This window comes from Scyliorhinus torazame, chromosome 27 (genome assembly GCF_047496885.1).
Source record: "Scyliorhinus torazame isolate Kashiwa2021f chromosome 27, sScyTor2.1, whole genome shotgun sequence".
Taxonomy (NCBI): domain Eukaryota; kingdom Metazoa; phylum Chordata; class Chondrichthyes; order Carcharhiniformes; family Scyliorhinidae; genus Scyliorhinus; species Scyliorhinus torazame.
The window spans coordinates 20735795-20757980 of record NC_092733.1 but is presented as its reverse complement, the minus strand read 5'-3'; the positions used below and the strand labels follow the sequence as shown (position 1 = coordinate 20757980).

General features: G+C 49.9%; 1 protein-coding gene and 1 long non-coding RNA gene across 5 annotated transcripts in view; one reads left to right on the top strand and one right to left on the bottom strand.

The window, feature by feature from the left end:
* Positions 1 to 22186, bottom strand: part of smarca4a (SWI/SNF related BAF chromatin remodeling complex subunit ATPase 4a) — a 196260-nt gene that overhangs the window by 9294 nt on the left and 164780 nt on the right. For 2 of the 4 annotated variants that reach the window (XM_072491080.1, XM_072491081.1), the window contains exons 27-29: positions 14746 to 14973; positions 9070 to 9114; positions 198 to 275 (exon numbers count right to left, since the gene is read on the bottom strand). In XM_072491080.1, the coding sequence (XP_072347181.1) occupies positions 198 to 275; positions 9070 to 9114; positions 14746 to 14973 (351 nt within the window). The remainder of the gene's footprint in view (positions 1 to 197; positions 276 to 9069; positions 9115 to 14745; positions 14974 to 22186) is intronic. The other 2 variants (XM_072491082.1, XM_072491084.1) reach the window with 1 other exon arrangement.
* The window catches only part of LOC140403285 (uncharacterized), a 203775-nt gene that overhangs the window by 26894 nt on the left and 154695 nt on the right, over positions 1 to 22186 (top strand). The gene's annotated exons all lie outside the window — the stretch shown is intronic.

Here is a 22186-nt window from a genome sequence, read left to right as displayed (position 1 = left end):
GGCAGAGGCCCTTCGGCGCTGGTGGCACGGCGCCAAGCCCTTCGGCGCTACCTGCGTGGCGCCAACCCCGCCAGCGCCGGCCTAGCCCCTGAAGGTGCGGAGGATTCCGGCGCCGGTATGGCCCGCCCCGCCGGTTAGGGGAGAATCCTGCCCAAGGTTGCAATGTGGTTTAAGTAGAACATTTAATGACTGCATACCATGAAGAGATCAAATTCCTCTTCGTGTCTGGCTATCATCTGATTCACCGTCTCATCATCTGGAACCTCATCTTCTTCCTACAATCAAACAAATAACAGGTCATAGACTGCGATGGAGGAGAGAGTGGAGGTTGAGACACAATGCAAAAACTTCCCTCTGCAACATTAATATTCTAAATTACTCTGCTTTTAATGGTCTTCAGAAGACAGTGGGATAAAAGGAGGGAAGCACAATGCACAAAACAGAAATCCCTGCATCCCATTGCGAGGCCAGACTTGGCCTGGACACTATCAGGAAATGCAGAGTTGACTTCCGGTTGCGGCTATGCTGAGGTAGGTCACACATTCGGCAGCTCCTGCCAGGAACTGACTTTTGGGCTCTTTAGAGGGGCCCCAACGGCAATTGTTCGACGGCTCCCAGTGTGGGAAGGTGACAGCAAGGTTCCCCCGGCACTGTATGGATTGGACCAGGAGTGGAGTGGTTAAGAAAGTGATTCTAGTGCAGCGGAAAGTGCGAGGGAGGAGAAGCAAGATGGCGGCGGGTGGAGACCAAGCAGCATGGGCGCAGTGGTCGCAGGAGCAGCAGGAGTTCCTCAAATGCTGCTTTGCGGAGCTGAAGACAGAAATGCTGGTGCCGATTGAGAAGCTTGTGGAGACCCAGAAGGCCCAAGGGGTGGCGATCCGGGAGGTGCGGCAAAAAGCCTCGGAGAACGAGGACGAGATCTTGGGCCTGGTGGTGAAGATGGAGGCGCACAAGGCGCTGCACAAGAGGTGGCAGGAAAAATTTGAGGACCTGGAGAATAGGTCGAGGACGAAGAATCTTCGGATTCTGGGTCTCCCTGAAGGAGTGGAGGGGCCCGATGCCGGTGCATATATGAGCACAATGCTCAATTCGCTGATGGGTGCGGGAGCTTTCCCGAGGCCCCTGGAGCTGGATGGGGCTCATCGGGTCCTGGCAAGGAGACCCAAAGCCAACGAGCCGCCAAGGGCTGTAGTGGTGAGGTTCCACCGCATTATGGACAGAGAGTGCGTCCTGAGATAGGCCAAAAAAAAACCGGAGCAGCAGGTGGGAGAACACGGAGATCCGAATCTACCAGGACTGGAGTGCGGAGGTGGCTAAGAAGAGGGCTGGTTTTAACCAGGCTAAGGCGGTTCTCCATCGGGATGCTGCAGCCAGCGCGATTGTGGGTCACGTTCCAAGATCAGCACCACTATTTTGAGACGCCTGATGAGGCATGGAACTTTATCCAGTCTGAAAAGTTGGACTCAAACTGAGGGTTTGTCGTGGGGGGAGGGGGGGGGGGGGGGGGGGTTTACTGCATTTGGGGAATGTTCTTTTCGTTTTGGTGCTGGGTGGGGATGGGTGAATGGATTTGATGTGGGGGCTGTGGGAGAGTGTGGGCGTCGGTGTTGGAGGGGCAGGGCCCCGCGGAGGAAGAGGGGGAGTGGAGGCCCGGGGATGGGGAGTTGGGTAAGGCCGCAAAAAAGGAGCTGCGCCAGAGGGGGTGGGGCCGGCTCAAACGGAAAGCGCGGGCTTTTTCCTGCGTTAGGGAAGGATGGGGGCGGGGCCAGGGGGGAAGGGCGGTGCTGGAGAGGAACGCACACTGATTGCAAAGGGGTGGGGGGATTCTCACACTGGGGGGTCGATGGAATGGTGGGTGAGGCTGGGGTCAGGAGTCAGCTGACTTACGGGAGTGTCATGGGGGGAGCAAAACGGCTAGATGAGGATCTAGCCGGTGGGGTGGAGACTGGGTTGCTGCTGCATTGGCCAAAGCGGAGCTGGAAGTAGGAGAGGTAGTCGGGGCGGGGGTCCGCTGCCTGGGGGACTGGAGGGTGCGGGCACATGGCTGGCCTAGAAAAGGAGATGGCTAGTCGGCGGGGTCGGGGGGGCGCGGTGCGTGAGTAGCCCCCGCTCCGGCTGATAACTTGGAATGTGAGGGACCTGAACGGGCTGGTCAAGAGGGCCCGGGTGTTCGCACACTTAAATGGACTGAAGGCAGACGTGGTTATGCTCCAGGAGATGCAGAGGTGGCAGATCAGGTTAGGCTGAGAAAGGGATGGTTAGGGCAGGTCTTTCATTCAGGGCTGGATGCGAAGAACAGAGGGGTTGCAATACTGGTGGGGAAGCGGGTGTCGTTCGAGGCACTGAATATTGCAGCGGATAATAGGTCGATATGTGATGGTGAGTGGTAGGTTGCATGGGATGCGGGTGGTACTGGTGAACGTATATGCCCCGAGTTGGGATGATGCCGGATTTATGAAACGCATGCTGGGTCGGATTCCGGATCTAGAGGTAGGAAGCTTGATAATGGGGGGGGGACTTCAACACAGTGCTGGACCCAGCACTGGACCGTTCTAGGTCCAGGACGGGTAAGAGGCCGGCTGCGGCCAAGGTGCTCAGGGGGTTTATGGACCAGATTGGGGGAGTGGATCCATGGAGGTTTGCCAGGGCGCTGGCCAGGGAATTTTCCTTTTTCCCCCACGTCCATAGAGCCTACTCCCGGATAGATTTTTTCATCTTGAGTAGAGCGCTAATCCCAAAAGTGGAGGGAACGGAATATTCGGCCATAGCCATCTCGGACCACGCCCCGCATTGGGTGGAGCTAGAGTTGGGGGAGGAGAGAGACCAGCACCCGCTGTGGTGCCTCGATGTGGGACTGTTGGCGGATGAGGGGGGTGTACGGGCGGGTGCGGGGGTGTATTGAAAGATACTTGGAAGCCAACGACAACGGGGAGGTGCAGGTGAGGGTAGTCTGGGAGGCGTTGAAGACGGTGGTCAGGGGAGAGCTAATCTCCATTAGGGCCCACAGGGAGAAGAGAGGAGGGAGAGGGAGAGGTTGGTGGGGGAGATTTTAAGGGTGGACAGGAGTTATGCAGAGGCCCCCGAGGAGGGGCTACTTAGGGAGCGACGGAACCTCCAGACGGAATTCGACCTGATGACCATGGGGAAAGCAGAGGCACAGTGGCGGAAAGCGCAAAGGGCGGCGTATGAGTATGGGGAGAAGGCGAGTCGGATGCTGGCACATCAGCTTCGTAAGAGGGAGGCAGCGAGGGAGATTGGTGGAGTTAGGGATAGAGGGGGGAATACGGTGCGGAGTGCGGTGAGAATAAACAAGGTATTTAGGAACTTTTATTGGGATCTGTACATGTCTGAGCCCCCAGAGGGTGAGGAGGGGATGCGACGATTCCTAGATCAGCTGAGGTTCCCGAGGGTGGAGGAGGAGCAGGTGGCTGGTTTGGGGGCACCGATTGGGCTGGAGGAGCTGGTTAAAGGATTGGGGAGCATGCAGGCGGAAGGCCCCGGGGCCAATTGGGTTCCCGGTTGAATTTTACAGGAAATACGTGGACCTGCTGGGCCCGTTGCTGGTGAGGACTTTTAATAAGGCGAGGGAGGAGGGGACCTTGCCCCCGACAATGTCCAGGGCGCTGATTTCTTTGATTTTGAAGCGGGACAAGGATCCATTGCAATGTGGGTCGTATAGACTGATCTCGCTCCTCAATGTTGACGCTAAGTTGCTGGCGAAGGTGCTGGCTACGAGAATTGAGGACTGTGTCCCAGGGGTGATTCATGAGGACCAGACGGGATTTGTGAAGGGTAGGCAGCTAAATACTAATGTGCGGAGGCTCCTCAATGTGATTCTGATGCCCTCGGTGGAGGGGGAAGCGGAGGTAGTGGCAGCTATGGACTCGGAGAAGGCCATTGATCGGGTGGAGTGGGAGTATCTTTGGGAAGTGTTGCGGAGGTTTGGGTTCGGGGAGGGGTTCATCAGTTGTGTCAGGCTGCTATATAGAGCCCCTGTGGCGAGTGTGGCTACGAACTGGCGGAGGTTGGAGTACTTTCGGCTGTACCGGGGGACGAGGCAAGGGTGTCCCTTATCCCCCTTGTTGTTTGCACTGGCAATTGAGCCGCTGGCCATGGCACTAAGGGGATCCAGGAAATGGAGGGGATTGGTTCAGGGGGGAGAGGAACACCGGGTGTCATTGTATGCTGATGACCTGTTGTTGTATGTTGCGGATCCAGTGGAGGGGATGGCGGAGGTCATGCGGATCCTTCGGGAGTTTGGGGATTTTTTGGGGTATAAACTCAATGTAGGGAAGAGTGAGCTCTTTGTGGTGCATTCAGGGGACCAGGGAAGGGGGATAGACGAGCTACCGCTGAAGAGGGCGGAAAGGAGCTTTCGGTACCTGGGGATCCAAGTAGCTAGGAGCTGGGGGGCCCTGCACAAGCTCAACATGACGCAGTTGGTGGAGCAGATGGAGGAGGATTTTAAAAGATGGGATATGCTGCCACTCTCACTAGCGGGTAGGGTGCAGTCGATCAAAATGACGGTCCTTCCGAGGTTTCTCTTTGTGTTCCAGTGCCGTCCCATTTTGATCCCAAGGCCTTTTTCAAATGGGTAAGCGGGAGCATCACGGGATTTGTGTGGGCGAATAAGACCCCGAGGGTGAAGAGGGTGTTTCTGGAGCATAGCAGGGACGGGGGGGGGGGGGGGGCTGGCGCTGCCGAATCTATGTGGCTATTATTGGGCAGCCAATGTGGCGATGATCCATAAGTGGGTAATGGAGGGAGAGGGGGCGACGTGGAAGAAGCTAGAGATGGCGTCCTGTGTGGGCACAAGCCTGAGGGCGCTGGTGACGGCACCGCTGCCGCACTCGCCGACAAGGTACACCACGAGTCCGGTGGTGGCGGCGACGCTGAAGATCTGGGGGCAGTGGAGACAACACGGGCGAGGTGGGAGCCTCAGTTTGGTCCCTGATTCGGGAGAATCATCGGATCGTCTCGGGAAGGATGGATGGGGGGTTTCGGAGTTGGCATCGGGCAGGGATTAGAAGAAAGGGGGACTTGTTCATCGATGGAACGTTTGCCAGCCATGGCGCTGGAGGAGAAGTTTGGGCTACCCCGGGAAAAGCTTTCAGGTACATGCAAGTGAGGGCGTTTGTGAGGCGGCAGGTGAGGGAATTCCCGCTGCTTCTGTCACGTAGGATTCAGGACAGGGTGATTTCGGGTGTATGGGTTGGAGAAGGCAAGGTTTTGGCGATTTACCAGGAGCTGTAGGAAGATGAGGAGGCCTCGGTGGAGGAGTTAAAGGGCAAGTGGGAGGAGGAGCTTGGGGAGGAGATAGATGAGGGTCTGTGGGCTGATGCCCTGAGTAGGGTTAATTCTTCTTCCTCTTGCGCCAGGCTCAGCCTAATACAGTTTAAAGTTACTCACAGAGCGCATATGACAGGGGCGAGGTTGAGTAGGTTCTTTGGGTGGGGGACAGCTGTGGGAGGTGCTCGGGGAGCCTAGCAAATCACGTCCATATGTTCTGGTCGTGCCCGGCGCAGGATTGGTTTTGGAGGGGTTTTGCGAGGACTATGTCCAAGGTGGTGGACGCCCGGGTCAAGCCGAGCTGAGGATTAGCATTATTTGGGGTACCGGACGAGCCGGGAGTGCAGGAGACGAAAGAGGCCGGTATTCTGGCCTTTGCGTCCCTGGTAGCCCGGCGGAGGATTTTGTTACTGTGGAAAGAAGCGAAGCCCCCTAGTGTGGAAGCTTGGATCAATGACATGGCAGGGTTCATCAAGCTGGAGAGGATAAAGTTTGCCTTGCGAGGGTCTGTGCAAGGGTTTTTCAGGCGGTGGCAACCGTTCCTCGACTATCTCGCGGAGCGTTAGGAGGAGGTCAGCAGCAGCAGCCCAGGGGCGGGCGGGGGGGGGGGGGGGTTCTTTTGGGGTGGCGTTTGGGTTAAGGTGAGGGGTTTCCCTATTTGTGATTTCTACTGTTACATGGGGGGTTATTGTATTTGGGGGAAATCCAATGTATAATTTCTGCTTGTGTTTTTGTTTCATTTTCTTGTTTGGGGCAGGGTTTTTTTTGTGAAAATTTGTTGAAAAATTTGAATAAATATTTTTTTTTAAAAAAAGGAAGTGCAGAGTCAAGACTGAGTCTTCTGCACATGGTGAGGAACTTCAGCCTGTCAAACACCACCAGTCAGGATAGAGTGTTTGCCTGGTCTGGGATAGAACCTAGAAGCCATAGAGAAAGAAAAAAAAAAGGGCAATAACATTTAAGACAAATGTGTCACTAATTGGATCTTTCCATGTTTTTTTTTTGCACATGGCACATTTAATCAGACTTTGCGAGTAATCAAAGTTACCCTTCTAGAGCAGCAGGCCATGAACTGGAAACCAGCACCAGATGTAGTGGCCACATGCAACTGATTGCTAGCCTGTAGAAGAATGCTGTCTGACCCAAATGACAAACCATGAGGTGTTGCATTCAGTGATAGTCAAAACAAACCAAGTATCCAATCAATAAATCAAAGACTTTTGATGCCTCTGTACCCATGCTTTCAACCAACTGGCCGAGGAAATGCCCACATTCACACATCCAGCTTCTTGGTGGGACTTAACTCCCTACAAGATGGAAGATTACAGATAAAATAATCAAAGCAAATCCCGTCCCCTCTCACCAACACGATCATTACACAGGAAAGAAGGCAACAGGACGCCATGCGAAACAGATGCTTAGCAAACTGTGACATTGACATGAAGCTGGAATCACAAGGCACACATTCCACACAAGGCTGAGTTCTGACTCTCATTTCCGGTTTAATTCACAATAAACTGCAGTCAGCTTCACAAGCGACACAATGAGCTTTGAATTTACACTTTGACCATTTTAGGGAATAAACTCCATTGATGAAACTCCGTGTCCGGGGACACTGGATACTACTCAACACAGAAACTAAAGTTATATAACTGAGAGCCTTATATTGAGGAAGAATAGTGCAACCAAGTAGGTTACAACTGAGAGCCTTATACTGACGGTGGAGTGAGAAACAGAGAAAATATTATAACTGGGAGCCTTAGACAGTGGGTGTATGATAGAGAGGGTTATAATTGAGAGACTTATAATGAGGGTGGGGTGTGCAACAGAGAAGGCATTTTAACTAGGAGCTTTATAATGAGGGTGGGATGCACTCCATAAGTCTGTTTATGTTCCCTTGATCCAAAACATCACTTTATGTTATGCAGTGAAACATCAGGCATGCAGATACAGACAACGAAAAGGAATTAATTACAAAAAAGAAGAAACATAATTAATGTTTTTGGGTACCTTTTATACACCCTGCAATTTCTCCCCATTATTCCCACATCTTATCTGGAGATGAGATGACTGGAGGGGATTGAGACCCGGAATGTCCGCCCTTTGGAGGAACGAGAATGCTACCATCAGTTGCGTCAAGCAGCTGGTCCTCAAGGACCCAGCCTTGAAGGATCCCAGTACAACTGTGGCTAATCAGCAGTGTGAGGCTACAGAGAGGGGTTTAGTGATTTGAGGTTGTAAATGTGCTGCGGGCAAGAAACCATATCAAATCAACTCCTGTGACATAGCTGCCGCCCAGCAAGGCCGCCATTTCCTTTCTGCATCGCTGTGTTCTCTTAATGGGTATTACAAAGGGATTGGAGTATAAAAGTAAATAAGACTTATTGCACTTATATAGGGCCTTGGAGAGACCACACTGGAGCACTGCTGCCTCACGGCGCCAAGGAGGGCACTTTTATCTCCTTATCTTTTTTTAAAAAATGTAGAGTATCCAATTTTATTTTTCCAATTAAGGGGCAATTTAGTGTGGCCAATCCACCTACCTTGCACATCTTTTTGGGTTGTAGGGGTGAGACCCACGCAGACACGGGGAGAATATGCAGACACCACACAGACAGTGACCCAAGCCAGGAATCGAACCCGGGTCCTTGGCGCCATGAGGCAGCAGTGTTAACCACTACTCCACTGTGCTGCGCCTGGTCTCCTTACCTAAGGAAGGATATACTTGCCTTAGAGGGAGTGCAACAAAGGTTCACCAGACTAATCCATGGGATGAGGGATCTCTCCTATGAGCAGAGATTGAGTAGACAAGGGCTGCGTTCCCTAGAGTTCATAAGAATGAGAGTTGGTCCCATTGAAAGATATAACATTTTTAAGGAGTTTGACAGGATAGATTAGGGTAAATGTTTCCCCTGATAGGGTTCTCGATCTCAGGGTCTCAGTTTCAGGATAAGAGGTTGGCCATGACTGAGATGAGGAGAAATTTCTTCACTTGGAGGGTTGTGGATATTTGGAATTCTTTACCGCAGATTAATCTGCAATCTGGAGGAGTGGTTCACGCCACTCCTCGGCCCTGGTACAAGGAGTATATTTAAGACAAAGATTGACAGATTTTTTGTCACAAATGGAATCAAGGGATATGGGGATAGTGCTGGAAGGTGTAGCCATAACATCAGCCATAATCTGATTGGATGGTAGAGCAGACTCGAGGGGCCAAATGGCCCACTCCTGCTCCTAATTTCTTATGTTCTTATAGTCAATTAGACCAAATCTGCCCTTTCTCCAGAACCGTGTATTTTTTTTCCATTTCAGGTATATATCAAATTGTCTTTTGAAAGTTACTACTGAATCTGCTTCAACCATCTTTTCAGGCAGTATATTCCAGATCGTAACAACTCACTATGTTTAAAAAAAAGTCTCCTCAACTCCCCCTCCTCTGTTGGTCGAGTAGGAAAATATTAGCGAGTGTGGGATGTGCTGAATGCTCTGCAGTTTCCCTGACTTAAATCCAAAAATAAATGTAAAATAATCAGTAAACAAGCCCCCTCTATGACAGGAGGCTCCAGTGTCTCTCACCCAACACTTGTGAAAAATCCTTTGGCAAAAGTGTTCAATTGGCAGAAAACACTACACATTGTTCCTGTTCTTTTTTATAACATGATGCGTGCATAAAGTTTAGTAACATTTTGCCAAAGACCAGAAAGAAGAGTAGCCCTGCGGCACAGCCTGAGAATAAGATGACGTGTAGATGCAGGTCGGACTACAAACTAGTCTACTTACAGTATGTCCTTCCGATCCTTTCACCTCCGCTGCCACAACCTCAGACTATGTTAATTGGGGAAAAAAAACAACAAACAAATATCCCATTACTTCACTTTTCAGTCACCACTGATTACATGGAAAAGTTGAGATAAAAAACGTTTTTATTAGAAGGCGTCCCAGCTATTGACAAAGCCAGCGGAATTATGTGGTAACTTCTGATCAAGGGATAGGGAGTATTTTTTTTACAGGAGTATCTTTACAGGATCCCCTGACTGGGAAGCCATTATTTATTGTTTGCCCCTAATTTCCCTTGAGAAAGGGGTTGCGAGCCACTTTCTTAAATATAACTGAGTGGCTTGCTAGGCCATTTCAGAGGGCAGGTAACAGTCAAGCACATTGACATGGATCTGGAGTCATTTATAGGCCCAACCAGGTAAAGCATATTTCCTTCACTAAAGGTTACAAGTGAACCAGATGCTTTTTTATGGCAACCTAGTAATTTAATGATCACCATTGCTGATACTATCTTTTAATTGCAGATTTCTTCCATTAATTAAATTTAAATTCCCAGCTGCCATGGTGGGATTTGAATTTATGGCACTGGATCATTAGGTCAGGAACTTTGGATTACTAATTCTACTGGACCCTTGATATTTTCAAGACAATATTCCAGCATCTTCCGAATAGGGCTTCATGTCCCAGAGTTTGATTAGAAAATAGCTGCTGGAGCTTAACTACGAGAAGGGGATTGGTCCATTGGCAGTGAAGATTAATTTCTATGAGAATGAAATGGATCATCACTGAGTTTATGAAATAACAACAGAAAATGCTTTAAATATGTAGCAGGCCTGATGCGAAAGATGGGTAACTGATCAAGCTTTTGATTACCTGTTCTAATATTCATTGGCTCATTGTCACTTTGACCTGATTACATGCCTTAAAATAGCACTTGCATTCATATTGCATCTTTCATGAACCCAGGACACCCCAAAGTGCCACTTTAAAAAAAAAAATGTTTTTTTAAGAGTACCCAATTCTTATTTTTTTAAATATTTTTTCTTATTTTGTGCTCCAGTTTCTGGAGTGGATTTTGAATGCATAACCCTCTGACTCAGAGGCAAGGGTGCTACCCCCTTAGACATGGCTGACACCGTGGCAGGTTTTATACATTAATGCTATATATAGATACATGGTATAGGATTGCAAGTCACTTGTTTAGCAGTTCAGGCAAAGGCTTCATTTTCACAGACCCACTTTATTTCCAACATTTTTTCATCTGTGTTGTGACATTCAGCCCAGGGGACATCAACTGACTTGAAATTGAATTCAGAAGATACAGGCAGTTATTGTGAGCTGGGGGTCATTGTCGGTCAGCACTGCTATTGTGGTATGCCATGACGAGCTCTAACTAGGCGAGGACGGTGGAGATTAAATCATAGCCTGTTCATCATCATTTTCTGCTTCCTCCAAGCAGACCTTCACTGTTAGCTTCTCAGATTGGGGAAGGGGTGCGAAGGATATGTCTCTGTATAACAAAAGAGGGGAAAAAAAGAGCAGCCACTTTTTTCCACTGACCACACCTATTAGCCAGATATGCGGTAAATATAGTTGGAGCTCAGAAAACATCCAACAGCAACGTTCTTGGGCCTCACAGCAACCTCCCCATAGCTTCTCAAATCCATTCCAAGTTGCAGACCATCCTACTCTGATCAAGGTCCTGTGTAAGACATGGCCAGGTTTAAAGTAGAAGATTAAGGTGTGATCTATTCGAGGTGCTTAAGATAAGTGAAGACGTTGACAGATTAGATAGAGAGAAACTATTTCCTCTTGTGGGGATGTCCAGAATAAACCTTAAAATTAGAGCTTGGCCATTCAGTTGTCATTTCAAGAAGCACTTCTTCACACAAAGGATGTAAAAATCTGGAACTCTATCTCCCCCAAAAAGCTGTTGAGTCTGGGGGTCAAGGGAAAAATTTGAAACCGATTGGTAGATTCTTGTTGGGCAAGGGTATTAAGTATCATGGAACTAAGTTGGGTAGATGCAGTTAAGGTAATTATCAACCATGATCTAATTGAATGGCAGCAGAGGCTCAAGAAGCTGAATGGCCTAGTCTACCCTTGCCCCATGTTACTTCATTACTGATGGCCTCTTCTCCTCTGCGGACCACCACTACTCTTCCCAAGTAGACCTTCTCCATGGCCAAGTCTGTATATACTGCGAGTAGGTTTCACAGGAAAACCTAATCCTCAATTTGCTTCCACTAATGTTGTCTCACACTCACTGACTCTCACATAAAAAACATTTAAACAAAGTCTTTAAGAAGGCTAACCCCCCCCCCCGGGGCCAGGGCAGCATGACAGCGCAGTGGTTAGCACTGCTGCCTCACAGCACTGAGGTCCTAGGTTCGATCCTGGCCCTGGGTCACTGCACGTTTGGAGCTTGCACATTCTCCCTGTGTTTACGTGGGTTTCGTCCCACAACCCAAAAGATGTGCAAGGTAGGTGGATTGGCCATGCTAAATTGTCCCTTAATTGGAAAAATGAATTGGGTATTCTAAATTTATAAAAAGGTACAACATCCCCAGACACTTCACAGGAGTGTTACCAAGCACTATTTGACATTGAGCCACAAAAGGAGACATTAGCATAAGAGACCAAAACCGTGGTCAAAAAGATTTAAGGTGCCTCTCAGATGAGGAGAGATAGGCAAAGAGGCTCAGGGACGGAATTGCAGAACTGGACAGCTGAAGGCAAGGCATAGCTGCCAATGGTGGAGCGATAGAAATGGGATGCACAAGAATAAAGAAGTGGAGAGGCAGGAGCAGGGGGATCTCAGCGAGGCCCTCGGGCTGGAGGAGATTACAGAGGTAGAGAGGGGAGAACATGAGGATGAGGACGCACAAACATACACACACACACACAACCAGCGGGTATTGCTGAATAACAAGCCAGAGTAGGAAGCCTGACAGATCTGGAACCAAGCTGAGTTAATCCTTGATGATTGCAATAAGGTTTCTGTTAATTCTGGTGTTTATTTTGTCAATTGAGAAATTACCAGTAACAAGACTAGCCATTACCCAATTAAGGAGATATAGGTTAGTACTCAGTAAATGACACTGACCTATAATAAGCCCACAAAGTTAAAATTTGGTTTCCTTTTATGATGGTATTAAGTTTATGTTGTGGTACAATAAATAATAATTTATCTGCAGCTGGATCATGCCTGATCTGCATAGCGCTCCCCACCAGATTAGACCACAACACCAATGCACACCCAAAGTCAGAGCTTCTTGCAATGGAATTAGAATTCTGAGTTCCAATTCCCATGGGTACACTGTAACTGGCATAATTTTGGAAAGTGCAGATGAGTAATAACAACAATGATAATTTGTATTTATATAGCATCTTTAATATGGTAAGGAGTCCCTAGGATCTTCACAGGAGCGATATCAAACAAAATGTGACACTGAATCACATATGGCGATATTAGGACTGGTGACCAAACGTTTGATCAAGAGCTAGGTTTTAGTGAGTATCTTAAAGGATGAAAGCGAGGTAGAGAATTCCAGAGCTTAGAGCCAGGCAACTGAAGTCATGGCCACCAATGGTGATGCGATTAAAATCGGGAGTGCTCAAGAAGCTAGAAATGGAGGAGTACAGATATCTCGGAAGGAAGGTTGTGGAGTGAGGAGATTACAAAGACCAGGAAGGAAGAGGTTGGGGAGGGGGGCGGATTTGAAAAACAATAAATGAGAATTCTACAGTCAAAACTTTGCTTTATTGGGTGATAATACTGGTCAATGAACACAGAGGTGATGGGTGAACAGGATGTGTTACAAATTCAGACACGGGCAGTTTTAGATTACCTCAAGTTTACGGAGGACAGAACATGTGAGGATGCACATGAATGAGTTGGAATAGGTAAATCTAAAGGTAACAGATTCATTGATAAAGGTTTCAGCAACAAAAGAGCTGAAGTGGAGAGATGTTATGACGTGGAACATGCATTGTTAGTGACGGCATGTGTTGTTGGAAGTTTCAACTCAGGGTCAAATATGACAATTTGGTTCAGTCCCGGTTGCCAGTAACTGGGGAACAGAGTTTTAGCGGGAACCAAAGATAATGGCCTAGGTCTTTACAAGTTGAATTGGGTGAATTTCTGCTCAACGGATAATTAACAACTGTTGAGGACTTGAGAGAGGTGGTAAGGTGGAGCTGTGCTGTCAATTTGGTTGTGAAAACTGTGCTTTCAGATTATGTTGCCACAGGGTGGGGTATGTAGATGAAAAATAAGAGGGGCCGAGGATAGATCCTTGGTTGAAAGCCAGAGATAACTGCACGGAGGCAGGAAGGGAAGCCAGAAGAATCATAGAATTTACAGTGCCGAATGAGCCATGGTGTCTCCTATCTCTGTAATCCAGAAACCCCACCCAACCCTTTTGGACACTAGGGCAATTTAGCATGGCCAATCCACCTAACCTGCACATCTTTGGACTGTGGGAGGAAACCCACGCAGACACAGAGAGAACTTGCAAACTCCACACAGTCACCCAAGGTCAGATTTGAATACAGGTCCCTGGGGCTGTGAGGCAGCAGTACTAACCACTGTGCTGCCTCCTACTCCAATTGGATCGGTAAGAATGGATCCGGGCCAAGTGCAGTCCCACCAGCTGAGTGCCAGTGGAGAGGCATTGGAGGCGGATGGTTTGTGTCAAAGATTGCAGACAGGTCAAGAAGGATGAGGAGGGATAGTTTACTTTTGTCAGTCACATAGGATGTAGTTTATGGCTTTGACAGCCATTTTGGAACCAGGGCGGGGAGGAAATTTGATTGCAGGAATTCAAACATGAAGTTCCAGGAAAGATGAGGGAGTTTTGACAAAGTAGATGGAGAAAAACTATTCCCTCTACGAGTGAGTCAATATCAGAGGTTAGAGATTTAACATCATTGGCAAAAGATATAGAGGGCGATAAGGAGAATTCTCTTCACATAGAAAGTTGTTGGAATCTCGAACGCTCTACCTGAAAAGGTGGTGGAAGCTGATTCTGTAAATCATTTGCAAGTGGAGTTGGACAAGTGCTTGAGGATGAGGAACATGTGTTTGGACTAAAAACAGAGCTGTAGAACTAAGTGCAACTGCTCTTTGAAAGAGCCAGCACAGACATCAGAGGCTGAATGGCCTCCTTTTGTGCTGTAAATTTCTATGATTGTCACCCCCCCCGTTACTGTTCTAGAATTTTCTTCCCTAACTTGTTTCATGAGAACTTCATGCTTGGTTCAGATAATTTAATTTAAATTTGGTTACAAGCTGGGGATGTAATGCTAAATTCTCGACATACACAGATTAAGAAACATCAAACTTGCCAAATCTGTTTTATATCGCGAATGTTTTATAGTTGATTTTCAGGCACTCCACAAGCTCACCTGTAGCAGCTCCTTCCCAGCCTTCACATCAGCCCACACGGGACTGCCACAGTGCATTGCGTGCCCTAAAATGTCCTCAGCATCTGAGAGCAGAGCACAAGGCTCTCTGGAATATATGGAATATTTTCCCATTGTATGGAATATTTGCATGCTGTATGGAATATTTACATAAATAGAATATTTACATGTTGCATGTGGGTCTGTGTACATTGTAAGGCTCAGGATGTTGCGCAGCGACTTGGGTTAGGCAAGGTTTCATTTAACACTCACTTCGTCTTGCTCCTCGTGTTCCAGTATGGCCTGCAGAAATGCCCGCCTCTCATGGCTGGAGGACTTCTGATCGAACATTCCAGCCTGGATGACCTTCTGGTCCACATTCAGCTTGTATTTGGCCGCTGCCAGAATCTTCTCTTCCACACTGTTCACGGTGCACAGGCGCAGCACGCGCACTTCATTTTGCTGTCCGATACGGTGAGCGCGATCCTGAGCTTGTAAGTCCTAAAACAAACCAAAGTCATGATTAGGGTCAGAAATGCTGATTTTTCCTCCCATTCCTCATCGGTAAGCCGACATGCTGGCATCCCAGTTCTCCTGCTTATCTGTAACATTCCAGTGGCGGTGCAATGGAGCATCCCGATTTGACTAGTATGGAGCAAATGCCAGCTTTCCCTGATTGAGATTGTGAACGACTGTGAGGAACAGCTCACCACAAATACCTCACCACAGCAGTATCTGCCATAGTGCACAGTTCCTGATGGTGTCAAGTCATCGGCCCACTCATGAAGGCCCTCTCCTCATTGAGATGGCGGCATCCTCCGATACCCCACCAAAACGAACATCCTTCACCTGCGTGCCTGGACAAAGGGTTTTGATCAGAAGGCAGCACAGTGGACTTCCGGTGGCGGCTATGAAGGAGTAAGTCGCACATTTGGTGGCTCCCGCTCTGGTCGGACTTTTGGACCTTTCTCCCGGACTTCTTTCCGGTTTTAAGCGGCAAATTTGAAGGCGGAGGCAATTGGGCACCGTTTCCACGTATCGGTGTATGGAGAAAAGGGACCAGAAATGCACGAAAGGGTAGAAATAAGTTAGCCACGAGCTGTGTTGAAGCTGCAGCGGGAGACAGTATGGTCAAGGACCGGACCCCATGGGTGGCAGCGCAGCGACCAACAGACCCGGTGTTGCAGGCCATCCAGGATGGTTTTGCCAGGCAGAAGCGGAAATGTTTGGACCCGATTAAAGGATCGATCAATCGGCTAGAGTGCAGATTGGACGCCCAGGATCGGGTGATTCAGAAGGTTGAGAAGGTGTTGGCTGAACAGGAGGAGCATCAAACAGCGGTGGAGCTGGAGGTGGGGATGCTTCGGGAACAGCGGAAAAGGCTCCTGGAGAAGGTGGAGGACCTTGAGAACTGGTCCCGCCGGCAGAATGTAAGAATTGTCAGGCTCCCGGAGTGGGCTGAGGGAGCAGACGCTGGGGCATACGTAGCGGGTATGTTCGAAAAGCTGCTGGGGGAGGGGGCATTCCCCCGACCGTTGGAGGTGGACAGGGCGTACTGAGCGCTTGCTAGGAAGCCGCGAGCGGGGGACCCTCCGAAGGCAATGGTGGTGTGATTCCATAGGTTCCTGGACAAGGAATGCATTCTTCGGTGGGCCAAGCGAACGTGGAGCTGTAAGTGGGACAACAGCATCCTGCGGGTGTACCAGGACCTGAGTGTGGAGGTGGCGAGGAAGAGGGCAGGCTTTAACCAAGTCAAGTCTATTTTCTTCAAGACGCAGATGAAGTTTGGTCTGCTGTATCCGGCGCGTCTTTGGGTCACGCATGAGGACCAGCATCACTATTTTGAATTGCCCGATGAGGCGCTGGACTTTGCTAGAAGAAAAGGACTGGCGGGGGTTTGAGAACTCTCGGACTTTGAGACAACTTGTTGGCCTGTATTGGGCACCTTCTTTCAGTTTTTTTTTTCCCTTGGTTTTTTTTGGGTTTTGTTTTTCTGTTTTTAAATTGGTTATACCTTCTCTTATTGTTTTGTGTCTATTTTTGGGGCTCTGTTTAAGGAAAAAGGGGGGGGGGGGGAAAAGTCGATTTTTCATTTGTGGGTTCTTTTTCTCGGTAGATGTTGGCAATGTCCCTTTTGTTTTTATTGATGTGCACTTTTGTGGGATGGAGACGTGCCTGTTTGAGTTGCGGTGGGTGGTGCTTTTGTTTTTGTGTTTTCTTACTGTTGGGTGTTTGGGGATTGTTAGATGAGGGAGTTTGTTTGTATGAGTGGGGGGAGGGGAGCGAGGGAACAATAGGTGGGAGACTTCTTGGCGCTGGGGGCAGGGCCACCAAGCTAGCTGGGTGAGCTAGCTCACGGAAGCACAGTGGGGGGTGTGTATACGTTTAGATTACTAGATGGGTTAGGTTTTAGAGTAGTGTTGCTGGGGTGGGGAGGGGGGGGGGGGGGGGAGGGATTTTGCTGACGAGGGAGGGACTTCAGTGGAGGGACACTGAGGAGGTTGGGGGTGGGGGCCGCTGTGGGCGGGCCGGAGGAGGTGCTGCGCAAGGGCTGGAGGCGGGCCCAAGCAAAGGGTTGGCTGATCGGCGGGGGGGGGGGGAGGGGCACTTTGCCCCCCAACTAGACTGATCATCTGGAATGTTCGGGGGCTAAATGGGCCAGTAAAGAGGGCACATGTGTTTGCGCACCTGAGGGGACTTAAGGCGGACGTGGTAATGCTGCAGGAGACGCACCTTAGAGTAGTGGACCTGGTCAGGTTGAGGAAAGGCTGGATTAGTCAGGTTTTCCACTCGAGGCTGGTTACAAAGAGGGGTTGTGATCTTGGTTAACAAGCAGGTGACATTTGAGGTGGGAAGAATGGTCTCGGATGTGGGAGGTCGATATATCATGGTTAGTGGCAAGCTGCAGAGGATGAAGGTAGTGCTGGTCAACGTATACGCGCCAAATTGGGATGACGGGGATTTTATAGAGGGTGCTAGGGAAGATTCCGGACCTGGACTTGCACAAGCTGATTATGGGAGGGGATTTTAACACGGTTATTGATCCCGGCCTCGACCGGTCATGCTCGAGAACGGGCAAGGTGCCAGCAATGGCAAAGGAGCTGAAAGGGTTCATGGGGCAGATGGGGGATGGATCCATGGAGATTTAGGCAGCCGAGGGCGAAGGAATTTTCTTTTTACTCCCACGTACATAAGGTGTACTCCCGGATCGATTTCTTTGTCTTGGGTAGGGCCCTACTGGCTGGGGTAGTGGACACGGGGTACTCGGCAATCACGATCTCAGACCATGCTCCGCACTGGGTGGACCTGCAGGCGAGTATGGATAGGAAGCAGCGCCCGCAATGGAGGTGGGATGTAGGGCTGTTGGCGGACGAAGCGGTGTGCGAAAGGCTGAGGAAGTGCATGCTGAACTTACTGCAGGTAAATGATACGGGGGAGGTCTCAGCAGTGGTGATCTGGGAAGCGCTGAAGGCAGTGGTGAGAGGAGAGCTGATCTCGATCCAGGCCCACAGGGACAGGACGATAGGGCAGAAACGGACCGACTGGCAAAAGAGATTCTACGAGTTGATAGGAGGTATGAGGAGGCTCCAGAGGCAGGGCTTTTAAGGGAACGCCGGAGGCTACAGGTGGAATTTGGTTTGTTAACCACAGGGAGGGCAGTGGAACAGCTCAGAAAGGCGAAGGGGGCGATTTACGAGCACGGTGTGAAGGCCAGCAGGATGCTTGCACAGCAGCTCAGAAAGAGGGAGGCAGCTAGAGAAATAGGGAAAGTTATTGACGGGGATGGGGTCTCGGCAGGGGTGAGCAAGGCCTTTCGGGACTTTTGTAGCAGGTTGTATAGATCGGAACCCCCTGCGGGGCCGGTGGAGATGAGGCACTTCTTGGAGGGGCTGACTTTCCCAAAGGTGGATGGGAAGCTGGTAGAAGGGCTGGGGGTCCCGATCGGGCTGGAGGAGATAGTGGAGGGTTTGAAAGCCATGCAGTCGGGTAAGGTCCCGGGACTGGACGTGTACCCAGACGAGTTCTATAAAACGTTCTTCGGAATATTGGGGTCGGTGCTGATGAAGGTCTTTAACGAGGCTAAGGAAAGAGGAGTTCTGCCCCAGACGATGTCACAGGCCATGATCTCGCTCATCCTGAAACGGGACAAAGACCCGGAGCTATGTGGGTCTTACAGGCTGATTTCCTTGTTGAATGTAGATGCCAAACTGCTGGCCAGAATTTTGTCCTCCAGGATTGAGGACTGTGTACCGGACGTTATTGTGGAGGATCAGACAGGGTTCGTTAAGGGTAGGCAGCTGGTGGCCAATGTAAGAAGGCTGTTAAACGTGATCATGATGCCCTGGAAGGTAGGGAGGTTGAGGTAGTGGTCGCGATGGATGCGGAGAAAGCCTTTGACCGGGTTGAGTGGGATTATTTATGGGAGATGCTGGAGCGGTTTGGTTTTGGGAGGGGCTTTATTGACTGGGTTAGGTTGCTGTACCGGGTTAGGTTGCAAGTGTACGGACAAACAGGACAACTTCGGACTATTTCAGACTGCACCAGGGGACGAGTCAGGGATGCCCCCTCTCCCCACTGCTGTTTGCGCTGGCGATAGAGCCGCTGGCAATTGGTCTGAGGGCCTCAAGGGGCTGGTCCGGGGGGTGATGGAGCACAGGGTCTCACTGCATGCGGATAACCTACTGTTGTATGTCTCAGACCCAATGGAGGGGATGGAAGAAATTATGGGAATTTTAGGGGAATTCGGCCAGTTTTCGGGGTCTAAGCTCAATATGGAGAAGAGCGAGATGTTTGTGGTCCGGGCGAGAGGTCAGGAGAGTCGACTGGGGGAACTGCTGTTCAGAGTGGTAGGGGACAGTTTCAGGTACCTGGGTATCCAAGTGGAGAGGGATTGGGACAGGCTACATAAATTGAATTTGGCCCGGCTGGTGGAGCAGATGAAGGAGGATTTCCGGAGATGGGATGAGCTCTCGTTGTCTCTGGCGGGCAGAGTTCAATCGGTAAAAATGACGGTCCTCCCGTGATTCCTATTCGTTTTCCAATACCTCCCCATCTTCATCCCGCGGTCCTTTTTTAAGCGGATTATTGTGGGCTTTGTGTGGAGGGGCAATACCTCAATAAAATGTTTATTTTTTAAAAAGGCAGCACGGTGGCACAGTGGGTAGCACTGCTGCCTCATGGCGCCGAGGTCCCAGGTTCGTACCCGACTCTGGGTCACTGTCCGTGTGGAGTTTGCACATTCTCCCCGTGTTTGGGTGGGTTTCGCCCCCACAACCCAAAGATGTGCAGGTTAGGTGGATTGGCCATGCTAAATTGCCCCGTAATTGGACAAAATGAATTGGGTGCTCTAAATTTAGATTTTAAAAAAAATATATGTCTTGATCAGAAACAATAACCCTCCCTCCCTCTAGGACATTGAGCTAATGGTAGCAACCCTAACACCCCCCCGGAAGTCATAGAATTATACAGTTTAGGAGGCCATTTGAGCCATCATGCCTGTGCCAGCTCTTTGAAAGAACTATTCAACTAGTCCCAATTTCCTGCCTTTTCCCAACTGTTTTCCTTTCTAAGTATTTATCCAATTCCCTTTTGAAAATTACTTTTTGCTCCCATTTCCACTTATTCTTATGGCAATTGTCTTAGATCTGAGCCTTCTGGTTATCAGTCCCTTTGCCAATGGAAAATTGAGCTCCAGTATCCCACAGGAAACACCATGCAAATCGGTGATTTGCACCTATTTGCATCAAATTATCAAATCCCCCTTCCCCCACCAATGATGCTCTAGCCCTCTCAGCCAGGAGTCACGCGGATGTGAATTGGTCTAAGTATTTACAAGGGAGACCCAGGTGGCATTGCCGTTGAGGAGGGTGATTGCCTGGACCTCAGGAGTAGCAGGGAATGACTTGGTGGCAGTGTGTGGACCCAGTGGACCCTAGCTCATGTATTTCCATTGTTTGGCCCCTTGTTCCGCACTGTAACCAATCACTATTTGTTGATGTACCATTTGTCAATGTACTCTGTCGATTATTCTTTTTTGTCTACAATGTACGTACTGTATTCATTCCCTTGGCCGCAGAAAAATACTTTTCACTGTACTTCGGTACATGTGACAATAAATCAAATCAAAATCAAAAATCAAATCAGGGTGTTCCCATCGGGATCGGGGTGCCCTGGCTGAGACCTCCATTGGCGCATAAAGTCATTTAAACCCACCTCCTAGCTGCAACTTACTGGCTCCAGGTTGTTGAGACTGCTGACAGTATCCTGCTAATACTGGGGAGGGCTTCCAGTCATGTGGAAACCCACCCACCTGCCCACCTGGAAACCCTCATACCCCAGCAGTATCATCAAGGGGATGGGTGTGACCATGCTTAATCGCCAGTGTTGGCCCTCCTCAGCACACTCCTCAGAAGCGCAGCCCCACAGCAGAGGATTAGCAGAGCTCACCCCAAGCAAAGAACACATGCACTGTGGCCATTTGAACCCTCCCTACCACGCAGCCCCTCTAGGAGTAAAAGCCTCACCAGTGGCACCATCAGCTAACCCACTCCTAAGGATTTTGAGATGTCTCCAAGCCCTACCTGTACACTGCGCCCCTGATCCCATTCATCCCACCCCCAGTCAGGCAACCTGACCAGGTCCCTATCACAACCTGAGTGTTAAACTAAAGCTCCACTGCAGCTAAAGTCCTGGCAAACACACACCTGTGTCGGATTTTGAAAACGTCCGCTGTCACGGATGCACTATCACCACCCAAGGGAGTGCCTCGAAGGCGCTAGGAACTGATGAGTTCTGGGTAGTGGGTGACAAGGATCCCGCTGAGGTCATGGCTGATGATGTCTTTGCAGAGGCCCCAGACTGAGGCAGAGAACCGTTATAACCATGCTCACACAGCATCCAGAAGTGTCACGGGTGGTGCATTAGTGTGCTTAGGATGCGCTTCCAATGCCTGGACTACTCTGCTGGGTGCTCCAATCTAGCCCCAGAGGGTCTCGCGCATCAGGGTGGCCTGCTGCATAATTCATAACATCGTGCAGCACCGGGGCGACTTGCTGGAGAGGAGGAAGAACGGCAGGCCTCATCTGATGAGGATGGTCTCCAGGAAGACATGGGGTGGAGCCTGAGCTGGAGGATCGCCGCACACGGGACAACCGCATCACCTCCCACTAACTAGGCCTGACCAGCGGCAGCTCCGCCACCATGACTTGCCTCTTTCCCTCCTTTCCCCTACTTCGAACCTCTCCCCCAAACAAAATCCATCTTTTCTTGAGACTCTCAATCCTTCCTTCTCCCTGAACCCATCCACCCCTTCCCTCTCCCTTAGTCCTTTCACCACCTTCTCATTACCACAGCTCCTCACTCCCTTCTCGGAGGGTCATACCAGCATCGCTACCTTGGCCTTGGGTTGGCAGTATCAGTGGGTCTTGTCCACGGGATGGAGGAAGATGTCGACGCACTGTGAAATGAGCTCTGCTGGTTCCCATTGCCTGACAACGTCTAACAACTGTCATTAGGGTAACATATTACTAACCGGCCGGATGGTCCCTGCATGTGTGCTATTCCTGCCCACAAGCCCCAGTATGTTGGGTGTGTGCGTGCACATGCACGCGTGTGTGTAACCATGTGAGACAAGGCCCCCGACCTGGGCCATCCAGCCGCCGCACAACACTCAACCCCAGCCCATCTTTTGCACCCATGAGGCAGAGGTTAGAGG